This window comes from Macrobrachium rosenbergii, chromosome 10 (assembly GCF_040412425.1).
Source record: "Macrobrachium rosenbergii isolate ZJJX-2024 chromosome 10, ASM4041242v1, whole genome shotgun sequence".
Classification (NCBI taxonomy): domain Eukaryota; kingdom Metazoa; phylum Arthropoda; class Malacostraca; order Decapoda; family Palaemonidae; genus Macrobrachium; species Macrobrachium rosenbergii.
In genome coordinates, this window is record NC_089750.1 from 65,802,207 (window position 1) to 65,822,745 (window position 20,539).

The 20,539-nt window shown below is 34.3% G+C and overlaps 2 protein-coding genes across 4 annotated transcripts in view; one reads left to right on the forward strand and one right to left on the reverse strand.

Moving 5' to 3' along the window:
• Positions 1-17,245, reverse strand: part of LOC136842737 (CD151 antigen-like) — a 288,000-nt gene extending 270,755 nt beyond the window's left edge. Inside the window, exon 1 of the mRNA XM_067110475.1 lies at positions 15,344-17,245. The gene's annotated coding sequence lies outside the window, so the exon portion shown is untranslated. The remainder of the gene's footprint in view (positions 1-15,343) is intronic.
• The window catches only part of LOC136842735 (protein tyrosine phosphatase domain-containing protein 1-like), a 183,562-nt gene that overhangs the window by 135,921 nt on the left and 27,102 nt on the right, over positions 1-20,539 (forward strand). For all 3 annotated transcript variants that reach the window (XM_067110471.1, XM_067110472.1, XM_067110473.1), the window contains exons 5-7: positions 457-579; positions 10,006-10,189; positions 17,845-17,956. In XM_067110471.1, the coding sequence (XP_066966572.1) occupies positions 457-579; positions 10,006-10,189; positions 17,845-17,956 (419 nt within the window). The remainder of the gene's footprint in view (positions 1-456; positions 580-10,005; positions 10,190-17,844; positions 17,957-20,539) is intronic.

A 20,539-nucleotide genomic window follows, 5' to 3' on the forward strand; every position in this document is an offset into this window, starting at 1 on the left:
ACTTTTATGACTACAATTTTGTCTCTGTGTAATGTATGTATGTATGTATGTATATGTACGTATACATTTATATATATATTGTATGTATATATATATATATATATATATATATATATATATATATATATATATATATATATATTATATATATATATATATATATATATATATATATATATATATATATGTATATATATAGCCTATATTTCACAATTTGTATATGAATTTTGGTTACTTATACACACATGACTTTTTCATACTCCAAACAGTTAAGCCACAAATATAACTTAGTATCTAATTCACTTTATCTCGGCAATAACCAACGCCAAGGGGAATCATAATTGATAAGTCATCTGACCTGGCCAGGATTCGGACTTGAGCCTTTGGTTTAGTATCTGTGATAGACAGTCGACTCGTCCATTCGCCTCCCTAATCGATGTCTTTCTCTCTTTTCAGTTTTCTACTACAATTTCGGTTTGAAAGACTACGGAGAGCCGACCCAAGGAGGACTTCTAGACATGGTCAAGGTGATGGCATTTGCCCTCTCCGAAGGCAAAGTAGCAGTCCACTGTCACGCGGGTGAGTTCTGAATCTTTGATGCGATTATCGTTCACTCTCTTTACAGGTGGACAGAGCATGGGATTTAGGCCAAAGCCCAAGCGTTGGGACCTATGAGGCCATTCAGCGTTGAAACGGAAATTGACAGTAAGAAGGTCTGAAAGGTGTAACAGGAGGAAAATCTCGTTGTTGCACTATGAAACAATTGTTAGGAGAGGGTGGAAAGACAGAAGGAAGAAAGAGATATGAACGGAGGTACAGTAAAAAGAATGAAAGAGGTCGCAGTAGGGGCCGAAGGGACGCTACAAAGACCCTTAAGTAATGCCTACAGTGCACCACGTGAGGAGCACCGACGGCACTACACCCCTACGGGGATTCACTCTCTTTATATACCTGTCTGTCTGTCTAGCTCTGAGTGAGTGTCAAAGCTTTGTAACAACCGTCTGCCTCTCTAATTTACATCTCCTAAATATACCTAGGTTTTTGTGTTATTGTTCTTGAGGTCTGAGCAAAAATAGATTATCAAGAATCAATGCTTTTTTTTGTCATCGTAAATGCTTGAAACTTTCTGACTTAAGGCTTCGAGGGTAACTTTTTCTTATAAAATATCAACGGCCTTGGATTTGGAAAATACGTAGATGTAGTTGTTACAAAACTCATACTTAAGTTTTCTCAAAATCATTATGTAATGTTTCCGTCGATTAAACTGCAAGTTACAGGTGGTTGTCTTTCTATATTTTATCTCCGATTTCGAGATTGATTTTGTTTTTCAGAACAATTTTTTTTTTTTTTTTTTTTTTTTTGCTTCATGTATTTTCAAGCTCAGGCGTGGTTACCGTAAAAACTATCAAGGTCACGTAAAATCAGTACCAATGATTTTTCTATCTTCATATCTCAGTGTTTTTACCTTTTTGAATCTACTGCATATTTAGGAGTTCCTTACTTCCTTCTCCTTTTTTTCTTTTCCTTTACAGTTAAGTTGCACTATAAAAACAGGTTTATTACACTCGGACCGCTACATATAAGCAAAGGTTTAATTCACTCTGCTGGCGTCCCGTGCGACTCATTACCGCTCGCACCAGTCACTTATGCTTTTTGCAAGTTCCAAAGCCCTCGACATTTTTTTTTCTTTGCAAGTTTCAAAGCACTCGACATTTTTTTTTTCTTTGCAAGTTTCAAAGCACTCGACATTTTTTTTTTTTTTTCAAGTTTCAAAAGCCCTCGACACCGCATGTCCCCGTAGCGGGGTAGCGCCGTCAGTGCACCTCATGTGGTGCACTGTAGGCATTACTTCAGATTCTTTGCAGCATGCCTTCGGCCCCTAGCTGCAGCCCCTTCCGGTCCTTTTACTGTACCTCTTTTCATATTCTCTTTCTTCCATCTTACTTTCCACCCTCTCCTAACAATTGATTCATAGTGCAACTGCGAGATTTTCCTCCTGTTACACCTTTCAAACCTTTAACTGTCAATTTCCGTTTCAGAGCTGAATGATCTCATAGGTTCCAGTGGCCTTTCGCCAAGGTTCTATATTCAATTCAACTCGACACCGCATTTAATCATGTTATGTGTCAACAGCGTCTGGCATTCACTAGTGGTCTTCATTCTAGTGTTGCCTAAGCCCAAAGTTGCTTAAATTTATCTTAATATAATACAATATTTGTAGCAAGTTCACAAGCGAGTTGAAAACTGTTTACCCTACTTCTCTGGCGCAGAGTCCTGAGAGCTACAGATACGGCAGAATTGGATGACAGCAACGGCTGCTTCTAGGATTAGGAGTAGGATCTGAGCTAGTGCTAGTATCGAGACCGTTGTATAATTTAAGTGGGGTCCTGTAAACCTAAGAGTGTTAATAATAAGTGTCCTGGAATTATATTGGCCGTGAGTCGGATGGCTAGGGCTCCTCCGCGGATTCCTAACCTTTAGACCTAAAATGAAAATTCTCATTTGGCGAAGCCTGTTCTCCAAAAGGAACCAGTCGCTACTTTTTTAAACTGGACCTTGAAATAAATTTTGCTTTTTGGTGATTTTTCCAGTGAAGCAGTTAAGCTTAACTACCCAATACTAATCTTATGGTTAATATGTAAAGAAGTTGTTCATAGTAAATGTAAAAAAAAGGGGGAAAAAGTAGATACTAAGCATGAAAATACGCGTAACCGAATTACCGTAATCAGACGAGATGTGAATATTTGATAATCAGCTGATGTAGAGTTATTTCTGATATATTTCATATAACACTAGGGTTAGGAATCACATTTGGTTTCCGCCTGTTCCGCTTTTTTATAATATTTATTACTGTTGTTAAGATGGTTGTTACTTTTGTAGCTTACCTATCATCATTGATATCACTGCACCTGTTGTCGTTGTTTGATGTTTTATTTGATTTTATTATTGTCTGTTGTAGGCTACCTGATATCTGTTTATTTACTTATCTTTATATAAGGAACTTTTAATTTTTAGTTTATACGTTTTGCTCTGCGTTTTTGTTTTCCCTACATGTCCATACTATTCTGCTGAAGCGTTGTAGTCAAGTCAGTGGCCTTTAGTGTTATTCCTTGAAATTTATACATTGTGAAAAATAATATTAATGATAATATCTATTTATTATTATTATTATTATTATTATTATTATTATTATTACAAGATTGCTGGCGCGTAGCAACTCGGCGCTGCTGTCTCCCCTACCCTACCGATCCCTAACCTACCCCCTACCCGGGGTGGACAAACAGGTTTGCAGGAGGAGGATGGATGTCTCTCCTACCCTCATGTTACCCTACTTACCCCGCCCCCATCCGGGCGGACAAACCGGTTTGCAGGGGGTGGGTGGCTGTGTCATGTCTCCACTACTGTCAACCGGGGGAGGACAAACAAGATCAGTCCACTCGGATTTTATTATTATTATTATTATTATTATTATTATTATTATTATTATTATTATTATTATTATTATTATACTACACACAATGTGACGGCATCGTTGTTGCTCATTGTATTATTATTCTTCTCCGGACTTTACCCTTGAATGCCCTACACAGTTTCAATAACAGCTTCAAATTGAACAACACAATGGGAGTATGATGAAGGGTGAAAGCTCTCAAGTGGTGTCAAACTCAACCCAACCCAGCCCCAAAAACCACCCCAAACCACAACCACCATCTTTGATACACAAATGTGCGAGCGAGTAACTCAAATAAAAGAAAATCAAATCAAATAAAATAAAAACAAAAACATTTGCACTCCGGTTCAGCGAAAACCTATTGCAAGATTGTTTTATTTTAATACACGTTATGTTCCTGTGCTTCCGAGTAGTCGTTATCATTTCTATCTGTCCTATAGTGTAAGTATTAAGAGTATTTAAGCGGCAAGAAATGTGCTGTTATAAATTAGTCGTGAATTCCCGAAGCATGAGTGGAGTTTTCCTAAAACTAAATAATCCGTAAAATCTCGAGAGTTTCGAGTTGTAAGATGCTTCAGCCATTCTAAAATGTTCTCTAGTTATTTTAATAATCATTGCTATCATTATTCTTAAAGAACTGCAACTTAAGAATATTAATAACGCTTTCAAGAAAAAATCCTTAATTTGCATATAGCGATTTTTTCAAATACTTTATTATTATTATAATTATTATTATTATTATTATTATTATTATTATTATTATTATTATTATTATTATTAAGTAGATTAACCAGATCACCGAGCCCTTTCAAGACTTATGAGGCATAGCCAAAGGATTCTCTACCTATAAGAGAAGTAAAAGAAATTGGTTATACAAAGCCTAGTAAATTGGACAACCCAGAAGGGGAGCGGGGGAGACCACAGGAAACGGGTGAAAAGTATTAGGCAGAAAGTAATGCAACTGGGGTCAAAACGACGCTGCGAAGGATTACAGTAATATCCGCTAAAAATACAACTCGTCTTTGTGTATGTAGAAAAAAATTTACGCTTTCACAGTAAAATACATAAGTGCTCCATATGTTTAAAAACATTTTTTTTACGACGTGAAATTTCTATACCCTTATGGCAATGGCAGGAAATTGTGTTTGTTTAAAAGATCTTTATCTCTTTGCAGATCTCTTGAAAATCAGAATTTAACTCCCACGTGGAATTTCTGGTTAGGCCTACATCTACTTCGAAACATTTGTATTGCACTATTTTGATGCTAAAAAGATTGATACAGAAAAAATATTTGACAGTTGTTTCCTATAACAGAATATTTTTTACATGATTAACCTTTGTCTGTTATGAAATAACGCCACCTTTAAAAAAACTGGTAAAAAAATAAAGGGAAATTTACATAACACGTTCATTACGCCACTGATTGTCATGAAACTTGACCACAATTGCGCACAATACAAGAATATCGCCTGTTCACTGTGAGAATTTTTTTTTTTCAAACAATACCCTTAACAGAACTTATGTTACTTTCTGAATAAGGATCGAAGAAAGGGAGTCATGTAACCGTTACGTAACGTTCATTATATCCAGGCAAATTATAAAAAGCCTTACCCACAGAACTCTCTGTGATTAGGGGTATTTTCAAGTTCACGCAATTGGTCAGTAGAGCCACCGGGGACATTTCAGTATATTTCTCTGAGGATATGTTAGCAAAGTCGATAATATCCTTCTGGGTCTCTAAGTCTTTGTGCGATATTGAAGGACCCTCAGTAACTACTGTAACTACTTTGACCTTTAGAAACTATTGTCTTATCAAGTGAAGAATTGTTGGCGTAGAATGGACTGGCATGCAGTAATTGCAAACTTTCATTGTCCTTCATTGTTCATATTTAATGAAGGCTTCATTTTTCATTTTCATTGTATAAAAGCGGGTCATGTTTGCTTGGAGGTTCGTTAGGTTCCATTGCCTAAAACAAAAGTGTTGATTTCAAAGGATTTCTAATTTTGGTTAATTTATAAAAAAGCTGTTGTGCATTGTGCTCCTAAGCGTACTTATGATTATACACACAATTAACCATGAATAAATCTATTTTATTTTTAATCAGTGGAAAAGCATAATTATACTGTATTTTAGTTTTAGTCAATGGAAAAACATAATTATAAGCCTCGAAGGAACTACTGGACAAAAGAATATACCAATTTAGTCCTGAGAAATATAGAAACATAAGAGGTAGGAAGGGAGACATGTTTTGGATTCACCATGAAGATTCTCTTTAGAAACGAGAAATGATTCAAGAGGAAAAATACATCACATATAAAGGTAGGTTTGGGGACTGTAGTGCGTATATTCTAGAATTGATAAATTATCCTATTAATAACCTAAAACTAGGTATTTCCAGTATTACACCTAGATGTCTGAACAGGATTCAGTTTATGGATAACGCCAACGTATAATTTCCAAACCCAGCTACCAAAATAGTTTAATGTTTACACTTGTTAGTGGATTTCAAAATCCCATTTTCAAAAGCTTCAGTAAGCAGGCAATGCATTTAATCATAACTGTCATTCAGGTGTTCAATTTATCGCATTACAGACAATTTAGAGATCGTTGGCAGCTCATTTGTTTTCAAGTAATAGATAGTCTTGGGAAGTTCAAGTTATGATGTTTTATGCTCTTCTTTATTTTGATATATATATATATATATATATATATATATATATATATATATATATATATATATATATATATATATATATATATATATTCAGTGCTTCTCAATCTTTTTTTAGTAATGGCACCCTAACTAATGTAATCATCATCGTGGCACCCATTCTTCACCATACCACCATATCGCATAAATTAATTTCTTATTTAATGAATAAAATTATTATCCATATTTAAACCAAAATCAGCACACCGTGCATGCAGAAATACACTGTACAAACAAAGAGCATATCAGAAGAATTGGATAAGCGTTATGAATGCAAACTAACATAAAAAAACGTGATAATCACCTTTAAGCATATATATATATATATATATATATATATATATATATATATATATATATATATATATATATATATATATATATATATATATATATATTATAGTGGACACACTGATAATAATTATACAAAGGTTCTGCACACTTTTTTTTTTTTTTACAAATGTTCATTGAGATGATCTAGCCAAGACAAAATTCATGACAATTTTGCGGTACCCCTAGGCACGGTCTGCGGCACCCAGTTTGAGAATCACTGATATATATATATATATATATATATATATATATATATATATATATATATATATATATGTATGTATAGGATAATTTATCAAATCTAGAATATACGCATTACAGACCCCAAACCTTTCTTTGTACGAAGTACCAGTGTTGCTATATCTGCATATCTCGAAAGGTTTGTACCCTTCAAAGTTGTATTTTGTTTCCGGATTTTCTCTTTCTCTCCCCTTATATAATTTATATAATATATAAATTATATATACAGTATGTATGTATATATATATATATGTGTGTATATTTACACACACATATATATATATATATAATGTGTATATGTATTTTGGAGCTGATAATGGTAAAAGGGGTAAGAAGTTTGCTAAAAGAGCACCGAATTTCCATTGCTCTCGGGTAGTTTATAAGCAACAGCTACTACAAAATTTATCACTTGAATTACTAAATTCATGACGAATAGAGGCCGTTTTTCAATTATTTGACCGTTCTAACGAGAAAGTCACTTCAAACTTTGGTTCACGTTGGTTTTTTGTATGGAAGCAAAAGTCATGTCGATGTAAAGAGATTGAACCTATAATTAATTAAAAACTATATTAAGTCTTTACAAACTATTTGTGGAACTTTCAAATTATTTTTTCACCAACAGTGTCGTTTCTAAAGTTCAGTTGCTGGCTTTATTGCTAAGCCTGGTTTCTGAACGTAATAGTAATCGAAATTTAGTGAAGCTAATAATCATAGAGAACTAACTTTGGTTGGGGTAAGGGTTATTTTGTAATCCTGTTACACTCCCATTTTATAATAGGGTTCTAAGTATTCCTTGAGGTTACTTTCAGCTACTTAAATAATATCCCCATAGGAAAATTTTGCATTTTTTTCATCTTTAATGGACAAAGCCTGTCTAAAAGAGGTATCCTTGTCATTAATAGCTGTTCTGGTATCAGCTGGTTTTAAATGGATAATTAGGCATTAGAGAAACCTATTATTACTCCTTACTTCATACCGTGTTTCACGTAATGAATATTATTGAGTGGGTGCATGTAGCAAAGAGAGATAAATGACTGAACATTATAGTAATCACCTTATATATCTTAATTTTCCGTTTTCTTTCTTCTCTCGGCTCTTACCTCTAATTTAAGAACTGAACAAATAAACTGTATGAGGAAAGAACTAGAAAAAAAATATAAAAAACAGCAGCCATTCTTACGCAAATCAATACTTGACACAAAGAAAGTTCATGGTCACTTATTGTTACCTTCCTGAAATTTTACATCAGCCTGTTTTAATCCCTGATGGAATCGGAATATAAAATTTAGGCTAAAGGTCAAGTGCTGGGACCTATGAGGTCATTCAGCGGTGAAAATAGTGTCGAAATCATTGTTGGGAGACGGTGGAAAGTAAAATGGGCGAAAGAGAACATGAACGGAGGCACTGTGAAAGGAATGAAAGGGGTTGCGGCTAGGGGCCGAAGGGACGCTGCAAAGAACCTTTAGTAATACCTACAGTGCACCGCGTGAGGTGCACTGATAGCACTACTCCCTTACGGGATAATCCCTGATGTAGAACGGTTAGAATTTGGTTGAAATGAATTGAATATAGAATTTAGGCCGAAGTCCAAGTACTGGGATCTGAGGTCATTCAGCGCTGAAAAGGAAATTGACAGTAAAAGGTTTGAAAGGTGTAACAGGGGGAAAACCTTGCAGTCGCGCTATGAATCAGATGTTAGGAGTGAGTGGAAAGTAAGATGGGAGAAAGAGAATATGACAGGAGGTACAGTGAAAGGTACGAAAGTGGTTGCAGCTAGAGACCGAAGGCACGCTGCAAAGAACCTTAAGTAATGCCTACAGTGCACCGCATGAGCTGCACTGACGGCACTACCCCCGTATAGGGAGTTGGAATTTAGTCAAGAGGGTTTTTTTTTTCATCATACCGTAGAATAACGTTACTCACTGCCATTAAGAAATAATCTATGAATGTCATTCTATCTGTTCCACAGCTTCATTAAGGTCCGGAATTATCGTTGATTCTACCAATTGCCGTGGATAATTTACTCCAGAGAATAATTATGGAGATAAATGCCGTGCTTTTGGCTTGCAAATGAGAACTCTGTGTTCTCTCATTAAGTGTGTAAATTTTCCAGATGGCTTGATGGCGATAGAAGAAAGGTCATTATGAGTATTGGGAATAAAATATGTTATTTCCAATTTTTCTTGGTTGTATATATTTAGATCAATGTGTGTTATATATATAGGCAATAATAATATATATATATATATATATATATATATATATATATATATATATATATATATATATATATATATATATATATATATATATATATACAGTATATATATAAATATTATGTATACATACATACATACAGACATGCATACACGCACATTATATAATATATATATGTATACAGTGTATATGTACATATAATCTGCACATACTGTACATTTACACAATTCAGATTAAAGTCGATTCTTGTTAATTGTATAAGCATTATAATCTAATGAAAGGTGAACAGAACAGAAATGAATCCTAATTATACCTGTATTGAATAATTGGAATTCAATTAGTTTCCTGAGGTATACTGCCGCTACAAATGAGCGTTTTTTAGCCTAAAGACTTTTGAATTTATCTTGAACAGAAGTTGCATCTTTGACTCGGCAGTTGGCGGATAAATGCAATGATAATAGTATAATTCTCTCTCTCTCTCTCTCTCTCTCTCTCTCTCTCTCTCTCTCTCTCTCTCTCTCTCTCTCTCTCTCTCAGGACAGTTCCTTTCAGAGGCAACAACTTTTTGAGGTTAAAAAACACGCAAATGTATTTAAGTGCAAGCGCATGTGTTTAACAGGATTAATTTGGTATCTTAACTTTCTTTATAACTGAAGTGTGCAGAATGGGAAAATTACACATAATCTGATTAGCAGTGAGTCTTAAAAGTAAACAATTAGATATTTAGTTCATAATTACATTATGTAATTTATTAAGATTTTAAAAAACAGTTTTTAATATATGTGAAATTGTATTTTTTAAAGGTATGACTATTTATGCAATATTCTTCGAAAATCTCTGGAAAATTTTATCTAACTTATATGGCTTATAGCTGGAATAAAAGATTCATTTCAATTCAGTACCCGTGTGTGTGTGTGTGTGTGTGTGTGTGTGTGTGTGTTACGGAGGCACTTACATGTTAATGAATAGAAGCCCATGTTTATAATGAGGTCCATCACATACAGAACCTAATTTCCCTCTTCCCAGCCAGTAAACGCTCTTCGTCTCTTTCAGGTCTCGGGAGAACAGGCGTACTAATTGCCTGTTACCTAGTGTACGCCTTACGTGTGCGCGCGAGCGACGCCATCAGATACGTGCGCATGAAGAGACCCAATGCCGTGCAGACTTCAGGCCAGATTCAGGTGGTGCAAGAATTCGAGCAGGCCATTCTTCCACAGTTATATCTCTTTTGTAACAGGTATGATTCTCTCTCTCTCTCTCTCTCTCTCTCTCTCTCTCTCTCTCTCTAAGATATACTAAAACACACGTACAAACATATATATACATACATACATACATATACTGTATATATATATATATATATATATATATATATATATATATATAATGTGTGTTTGTGGGTATGTATATGTATATACTTGTATGTATGTATGTATGTATATATAAAAATATATATAATATATATATATGTATATATATTAGTCTCACTGTCAATCGTTGTTCTAAACCAAGAGACGGTGCGAATCCCCTTGGGTATAAGTCATTCCCAAGATATAGTGAATTCGATAATGAACGATGTTTGTGGCTTAAAATTTTTGAGTATAAAAAAGTCACGTGTGTATGTAGCAAAAAATATACATACATACATATATGAGTACGGGTATCCATGTAATGTAAATTATTTACATAAACATTATTATAATTTTTATTGTTGTTGCATTTTGCATTTTTTCGAATTTCAAATAATTCTGACAGATGACATTGCGATAACTGTAGATCATTTTTTTTCAACGTTTTTCCCAAACCTTACTACCGGATATTGTTACAGCTAAACGTTTCAACTACCTGATATCAGATGAACGTAAAACATCTATAATACAAACAAAAAATAAAAATTTAAAATTAATAATAAATATTTCAAAATATTTTCCAAACGCCATCGATGGCAAGCACAGCCATATACCTGTTTTGCATTATCGATGCAGTAAACGTCGGTAACACGCTTTTCGATAAAAGACGGGGCTTCTGCACATGCGCTGCACTGCCATTACAGAGTATCCAATAATCAATCGGCGACTGCTTTTAGTCAGAAAAAAAAAAAAGTCCAGGGAATATTGACTTTGGGTAATGGCGTGTTATCGAAACCCGACATACTGTTTTGACAACTTCCTCGGCCGAGAACGATTCTGTTCCTGCCGTTCTTCGACATCAGCCAAGATGATTTTAGTTTGTTAAGAACTGTTTAGGCGAAGTAAATATATCTACAGGAAATAGATTTGAAAGTTAAATAGGTATATGGGATGTACAAATTTTCACTAGAATTGGAATATGAAATTAAGACCAAAGGCCAGGCACTGTGGCCTATGAGGTCATTCAGCGTTGAAATGGAAATTGAGCGTAAAGAAGGTTTTAAAGGTGTAACAGGAGGAAGACCTTGCAGTTGCACTAAGAAACAATTGTTAGGAGAGGGTGGAAGGTAAGTTGGAAGAAAGGTAACATGTACGGAGTTACAGCAAAGGGAATGAAAGGGGTTGCTAAGGGCCGAAGGGACGCTGCGAGGAACTTTAAATAATGTCTAAAGTCACCGGGTGAGGTGCCATGACGGCACTACCCATCTGCGGGGGTACAAATTTGCATAAAATTGAGAAGGAATTGTAGTATTATTGAAAGATTAACAGGAGTTGTTTGTAACAATAGTTCCTTGAAACAATATTATTTAGCTAAGACTTTTTAAGCAAAACAAATATTTAAAGGGAATATATAGATAAATAAGATGTATAGATTTAAGTAAAACTGAGAAGGAATTGTATTATAATTGTTAGGTTAACAGCACTTGTTGGTAACAACACGTCTTTGAAACAGTATTTGTTAGCCCAAACTTTCAAAAGCGAAGTATATATATTTAAAGTAAATAGATTCGAAAGATAAATAGATAAATGGGATGTAAAGATTTATATAAAATCGAGAAGGAATTATGTTATTATTGAAAGATTAACAACTGCTTGTAACAGCAGTTCTCTGAAACAAAATAACTGAGTTATCTAAGCACTTATAACCGCAAGTCAGTAAAATAAAAAAAACATACGATTAGATAAAAAAATTTTTTAAGCTCTTATAGAATACCTGTTACTGGAAAGGATAATCTCTTAGTAATGAGCTTTTCAACGTAAAATATTTTTTCGTAGCTTTACTCCGGACGTTAATTATAAAGTAATACTTAAAAATTAGAGTGTTACTAATCGCTTATTACAACTAAATACTCTGATAGCTAGTGTTTTGGGAGCTTATCAAATACTGACTTGAATACATCATTAATTTTTCAGCCATGGCATCTATGTATAACAATTCTGACTCGTTAATGTATAAACTAGCGCATTGTATACGTGAACAAACTTATGATTAGCCTATATGTGTATATATATATATATATATATATATATATATATATATATATATATATATATATATATATATATATATATATATATATATATATTTATTTAAATATATGTATATATATGTGTGTGTGTATATTTAAACACACACACATATATATACACACACCAGTGATTGGGATTAATAGTACTGATATAGTATTAGTACTATCAATACAAGTATTTATATTATTAACATTATAATTTTAATAACATACATACGTCTTAATTCCCAAAAAGAATTATGGTGATAAAAATATGAAGATGATGCATGAAAAATTCTATGAGTAATTTAACTTTGAAAAAATATAAAATAATGTTGGTTAACTAGCACACGTGTAGGGTAAAGCATAGATTGAAAGGAAGACTTGGAATAATCTCAAGAAATAACAACAGCAAAATTTAAAAATGCAAATAATTATGACCTTGAATGATTACCGTTTATTTAAGTCTACACAGGCTCGGCTGTTACGTAAGCTAGGCCCAGTATCGCTGAAGAAAATTCCACTGTTCCCGATGTCTAATCGTTCTTAATGGATAGTTTTGATCTTACCAGGGACGTTGAATTACTGCAGTTACACTAATAACTGAAGCTTGCCAGATATGTTATTATCTAGCTGTGGGAGATTTGCATTTAGTTTTTAGCATTTAGAAGATTCGTGTTTAAGATCGTTGGCGGGTAAAGTTTCCAGAGCTTTAATAAATATATATAAATATATATATATATATAATATATATATATATATATATATATATATATATATATATTTATATATTTATCACCGTCCTTTGAGTGTTTTGAGGTCGAAGCTGGTAGTCCCAAGCCTTTCTACATCCTGCCTGTGTCCCACCTCAGTCAACGAGACATAAATGCTGTTGAATGTAGCCTAATTATATATATATATATATATATATATATATATATATATATATATATATATATATAAAATATATATATATATATATATATATATATATATATATATATATATATATATATATATATATATATATATAATATATATATATATATATATATAATACATATATATACACATACATATACAGTATATAATACACATACAGTACATATACATACACACATATACAGTTATATATGTATATATACAGTATATACTGTATCATTTTAAATAGAACGCAGAATAGGTTATAATCTAAAGCAGAATAGAACCTATGCTAACAAAGATTTGTAGCAATATATTTCTGCTGCAAAGTCTCTCTGACAGCCACACCCACATACACACACACACACGCACACACAAGCCCACTAAATGAGGAAAGTTTATAAGTAATAGCTATGCTCCTCGGGATTCATCGATAGGCATATAATTATAGACTAAATAAGATACGATTAAGTAGTTTTTCTTATGAAAATTGTTATGGTAATGCAGTTATGATGACAGTCATGCATGCATAAAAGTATATTTAGGGAGATGTAATTACAGATGAAAGTAGTATTTTCTTAGTGGCTTATTTCGTTTTCGAATATAGATAATGTGAGCAAGTTTTGAAACGCATACGCGTTCACAAATCGCCCGACGTTTAATGCATAACTAACTTTCATTATCTAACATCAAATCATTATCTAACATCAAATCATTATGTGGATATTGATTCTGAATGCGGTACGCGTGCATGTTCTTATATAATACAGCTGGAATGGAATGGAATGGAATGGAATATAGAATTTTGGCCAAAGGCCAAGCACTGGGACCATGAGGTCATTCGGCCCCGAAAGGAAAATTGAGAATAGAAAGGTTTGAAAGGTGTAACAGGAAGAAAACTCGCAGTTGCACTATGAAATGATTGTTTGGAGAGGGTGGAAATTAAGTTGGAAGAAAGAGAATAAGAATGGAGGTACAGTAAAAGGAATGAAAGGGATTGCAGCTACGGGCTGAAGGGGCGCTGCAAAGAAACTTAATTAATGCCTACAGTGCACTGCATGAGGTGCACTGACGCCACTAACCCCCTACGGTGTATAGTACAACTGAGTACGAACAGTGTTTAAGCTCGTGCACTAGTCCAAATCATAAAAACCTCAGCTATAGTAATAAAGGTCAGGATACTATAATGCTGGTTATATTACTGATGAAAATTATAAAATAATTATAACACTGACAACCGGAATACAACTATAAAATCACTAAGTGCTGCGCAAGTCATTTTATAGGAGCACTCCATCTCCGCAGCCATAAACACCAGTTTCACGCCCAGTTTTCAGCAAGATAAATTCGTCTTTCTTTAAAGTAAGTGCAAATGTTTTAAGCCCCCAAGCAAAAACAATGACATTTTTTTTCATTTTTGTAGACATCCTACGGCAAAATAATGTTTTTAAAGTGGTATCGACACAACAAGTATTTGGCCATCCATGCAGCTGAATCAGTATATATATACAGTATATATTCAGTTGCAAGACGTAAACGAAAGTTTCTCGTTTAAGAACAGATTTCTAAAAGAAGGCTAAATACCTGTTATATATATATATATATATATATATATATATATATATATATATATATAAACCCAGCGTGTACTAGACCTGATGCCTTCCATAACTGCCCCATATGGAAAAATCTCATTGTCATTTTACGATATCAACAGCTCCGACATTATGATTATGATGTATTCTTTCATAGATTGTATGATGACGGACTACTGTAAACTTGCAAAATTAATTAATTAAAAAAATGCTTTCACCGAAACAATTGTTTTTATCTAAATTGTGTGCGCTAACAACTAGTAGTTGTTCCTTGCTATTATACAGTATATATATATATATATATATATATATATATATATATATATATATATATATATATATATATATAAAACGTGACCGCTCAGTTAACTGGGTAATCCCTGCAATATATTTTAATATACGAACAATACTTAAACCCGCCCCCGCCCCAAGAAAACATGACTACTGGTGCACATACCTTAAGTCTCAGGTCTTATACTTCGAGGGATGTTCTTGAGAGAAGACGCCAGATTATGGAGTGTTCATAAGGCGGGTTCCTGCCTTACAATTCCATCAGTGTGATCGGCTACAAATCAAATTAGTCTGGCCATTAGCCACTGAATGAAAAGTTAGCGGTGTGAGCATATGCATCATCGGAGCAAGCACTTGGTGCCTTGTATTAGAAGTTGCAGATTCACTTGATCTCCTCAAATTAAAGCAATAGCAAATACCATGCTCAAATCACAGGACTTTGGACAGGAAAACGTTCTTCCTCACACAGCACACAGATGACAAGTTGTATGACTATGTTTAGCCTATTACCAAAAACAACACTACAGCACTTCAGCACAAAGCTCAAAAGTCTTTTCGTGGTGGGGCTATGGCTGTCTCAGGTAGTTGGTGTGAAGGCGAGCCGTCTTTACAACCACTCTTGCAGTAATAGTTCTATGTGCTTTGACAGTTTTCAGTTCTCAGTCATAACAGTATCAGCAAGATGCACAGTCACTTGGAAACACATTTATAAGGAGTTTCTCTGGGTAACACCCGCCACAAATTACTGTAGACGGAACAACGACGCGTAGTCGGATAGAACATTCACTAGCACCGGTAAAATTGCTTACCTTAAATTCAGCCGGCACGAGCTCTTGTTCATAATAGCTACCCGTTATTGAAAGTAATGATGTGGAAGTGAAGATAAAAGAAGCCTAGTGTGGACTTCTGGACTCTCACCTCTTAAGTCGCAGATATTAGGTCTATCAGTCAAGACCACTGTCCGACCACCTGCACCGTTATACTTGTCATGTGCAATTGGAAATGCTTTCCTCTAAATAAAAATGGTAGTGTGTGAAGTGTGTCTGACCTATACCTCCCGAATATCAAACTAGGACAGAAATATGCACGACAATCTTCGTATTGGAAACTTCGGCCTATCTCGTCATTTAACTTCGAAACATCTTAAAGCAAATGTGTCTAAACTTCGGGATTAAAATGCCTGTGGAATTAACACAGAATGAATCCCTTGAAAAATTGAAGTCTCCGAGCTATTGAATATATTGAAAATAAACGGTGTAGCTAAACGATGCAGCAAGCACTAAAGAATATATTGCATAAGGCCCCAGTTCACACTTAGGCCTACTGCATTTTTCTATGGAATGGTAAGGCGTACTTTGGGCAGCTCTTCGTGAATTTATTTTTATTGGCATAGGCCTAATTGTTTGTATATCTTCACATGTGTCTAGTTTAATTTGGTTTGTTTATATGAACCTGTCATCTAGTTTCCACAACACGGGTTTATGCCTATAGTTGCACATTTCGATTATTTTTTTTAATAGGGATTTGCTTAAAATATGTAAACATTATATCGGTATTTTCAAGTTAGTAAACGAAGAGATTCAACTCAGTTACTGTGACACAGTACTAAAAAATCATTCGAGACATTTTCATTATTACATTTTAAATGTCTACGAAGTTCGATACGAATACATTATTCGACGGACAAAAGAAGACCCACCCCCCATCCCTCTCTCTAGATAAGAAAAAGCTAATAGATGCTTTCACGATCCCGGAGTTTGTCAACAAAGTAATTTAAAATAGCAAATAAGCCGTGACCCAAGACATGGACACGAAGCTTGTCTGAATGGTGTGACTGCATGGCGCTTGACAGACATTACTATTCGTTAGGAAGGACCTCACAACTCTATTTTCGCTGCTTGCTATTAAAGCACTGATTTCTACTTTCACTCACCGATAGCGCACGACATTTTGAGAGTACACAGGTGACGGGAACACTAAATAAAAAGCGTATCTTATCCGAACCTCGTTCGTCACACGAATCTCCTCACAAAAGCCCGCCAAGAAACACTTGAACATGGATGACAGTGATGACGTCAGTGTATTCCTCCGCCGATGTGCTCCCAGACGATTGCATACAGATAACAGTGTATATGTGAAAGATGACAACCGTCTGTATCACAATAATTTTGATAGTTAACGAAAAAATTATGAACTCTTTATGCAGTAAACCGATATCGGTGGTAGTAAAATGTGCTACCTGGACATTAATGCCATATGACGTACCAACGACAGGAAAGTAGTACTAAATGGCAGCTGGGCTTCTTTCATAGAGGGGGAAACAGCAGGCACTCTGACCGCCGTAGGATATCGGTAAATAAACTGATAACTCCGTGGTATTCAATGTGGTTTAAAATCACTAAATGCCAGTGGGCATAAGGTTTGTAGTCTCATTCTCCGGACTCGTGTTAAACTTATAAACAATATATATATATATATATATATATATATATATATATATATATATATATATATATATATATATATATATATATATATATATATATATATATATATATATATATATATATATATATATATATATATATATATATATGTGTGTGTGTGTGTGTGTGTGTGTGTCTTTAAGTTCTGGAATCGTTTGTAGAATTTGATTTTCCCTTTCAGAGAGTTCATGAAGGAGAAGAGAAATCCAGAATTCACTCTCCACCAGTACCTGGCCCGGCAAAGAAACGTCCTCCACGGGTACGAAGCCAGGACACTCAGATACATACCAAAGGTGAGTTATTGGCTAACGAGCAGATATAGGATGCAATTGACTGATAGGTTTATGTGATTTGGCCTTGCAACTACTGTGTTCATCGCCTGTCAGAAAATACAGATTAAAGGGAAATTGATAACCATAGTAAATGAAGACAAGAATAGCGAGCTAGACTCACAATTACTTCTGGTGAGGGAATGGTCAGCTAAAGTGTCTTGACTGAAAGACAGGGAACGTGGTAATCGTAAGCCAGACTGACAGTGACGCGGACGCAGATACAGTCTAGCACGAAAATGGTAAGCAAGGCTGAAAATTCGATAGACAGAAAGACATTCTGATAAAGGAATGACAAGCCAGTGACAATAATGTTGACAAGAAATATGTACAGTCTAGCAAGGGAATGGTTAACCAGACTGACGATGACGTGGACCGAAGTGCAATCTTTCTAGGAACGGTAAGTCAGACTGACAAGGGAGTGGACACAAATAATCTAGCAAGGGAATGATAATATGCCAAACTGATAAATGAAGCAGACAGAAATGTAGTCTGGCATATGGACAGATGACTGACATACAGTCAGACAGACAATTACATTGACCATCTAGCATGCAGGTGAATGCTCCTGCCCCCTATTGAGGATAAAATAAATATTAGAAAAGTTCATGAAACAAGTAGATCATTATATCAAAACCTATTAAACAAGGTTATGAGACGGGAATATATTGAAAGTGTTGGAGAGTTCCAGAAAAAAATCAAAACCATTTAAGCTTACGGGACTGCATGTAGACATGCTACCTGACAGAATTATAAGCTGAAACTCAAGCAGAAAAATTCAAAGTAGAAGAAAGGGCGGACTTTAAAAAATTCCTTCTAATTAGGCCGTTAGGAACGACCAGTACAAAATTCTGATTGAACCAAGATGTCAGCGGTTTCCACAGAGTAAAATTATTAGATATTTTGTTTAGGGTTTGTAATTTTCATATATTTTGCGTTATTTATGAGGAATTAGCAAGGAAGATACGTAAAAAAGGCCACTTAAGTTGGCTGTAATTATATTCCACCACTTGCAGACGCATGTAGGTCTAGGTGTATATTCAGTTTGTAGGGAAAGGAAGAGAGAGTACGAAGATGACCAAGGTAGATATTATATATATATATATATATATATATATATATATATATATATATATATATATATATAATATATATATATATATATATATATATATATATATATATATATATATATATATATATATATATATATATATTAGTTACAGTACAACTCTCTCTCTCTCTCTCTCTCTCTCTCTCTCTCTCTCTCTCTCTCTCTCTCTCTCTCTCTCTCTCTCTCTCTCTCTATATATATATATATATATATATATATATATATATATATATATATATATATATATATATATATATATATATATATATATAATTCAGGATATATATGAAGAATTTAATTCGTTGACGACATAGGGTACCGATATGGCATTGGCTCAATTGTCATAAAAATTCCATATGTTTAGAAAGCAAAAGAAAAATGAAGCTACCCATTGTCTTGCAGTAATGTTTCTCCATCTTCAATACACGACAAACTGCGTAGCAATGTGCCACTCGTGTGAACAAATGTATATATGCTTATTAATATTTGATGGATACAAAGACCAAACTAGGTAGTGTACCAAATTACGTCATTCTTTAGGGTTTATTATTCTGTTTGATCGCTGTTTATTTACGCTTCAGTCATTCTTTTTTCTTATGAATATGTCATTACTAGTAAACACATTTTTTTGAGCCGTTTGTCAGTACACCGATTAGGTGTAATCAATCTTAGAGAGAGTCTTGATAGGGTATTTATGAGGGTAACACTCTTTGAATAAACAAAATCGTGTATCAAGATATGTTTATATTCACTTCTTGCCTTTTATCCCTCAAATACAAATATAGTTATTGAACGGTGGATGAAAGTGTACTTGAGAGAGACAGACAGACATAGAGAAAGAGAATCGACACTTAAATATTTTTTTACCCAGGCCTACGGTGATTAAACAAACTTTGTGCCGAGTTCGAAAGCTGTTGACACTTTTCCAAGTTATTAGTTTAATTACAACGTAATTGGATCTCGTCTTCGTAACAGGTGTAGATGAGAAATAAACAGTTTACTTACGTAACGTTATTGTTGTTCTGACAAGTGAAAAAATAAAAACTTCGTGCCTCTCTCCTCTCGGAAGGCTTTACAAGTAGGACTCAAAGGATAACTTTCCTTAACTGCTTTACTTTACTGCCTCTTGGGCCGTACTGTGCGACACCTTGCGTCTAGCAATTAAACCATTTTTCCTCCAGAAGGGTCTCTGACTCCTTAGATTAAACTGATACTTTTTTCTTTTATTCACTCACTTATTCGAGTGGTTCTCAGTACTCGTGGCCATTCCGGAGAATAACAGACAACCTCCCCTGCTTCCTCCACAAGTTTACCCAGCTATCTGTGTTTCAGTGTACAGTGTATTTAAAACTCCCCAGGTCTTAGTGTTTGGATCCATAGTCTTTGACTTTACTCTTTGATGTTTTTCACTGCATATTTCATCGCCACCCCTT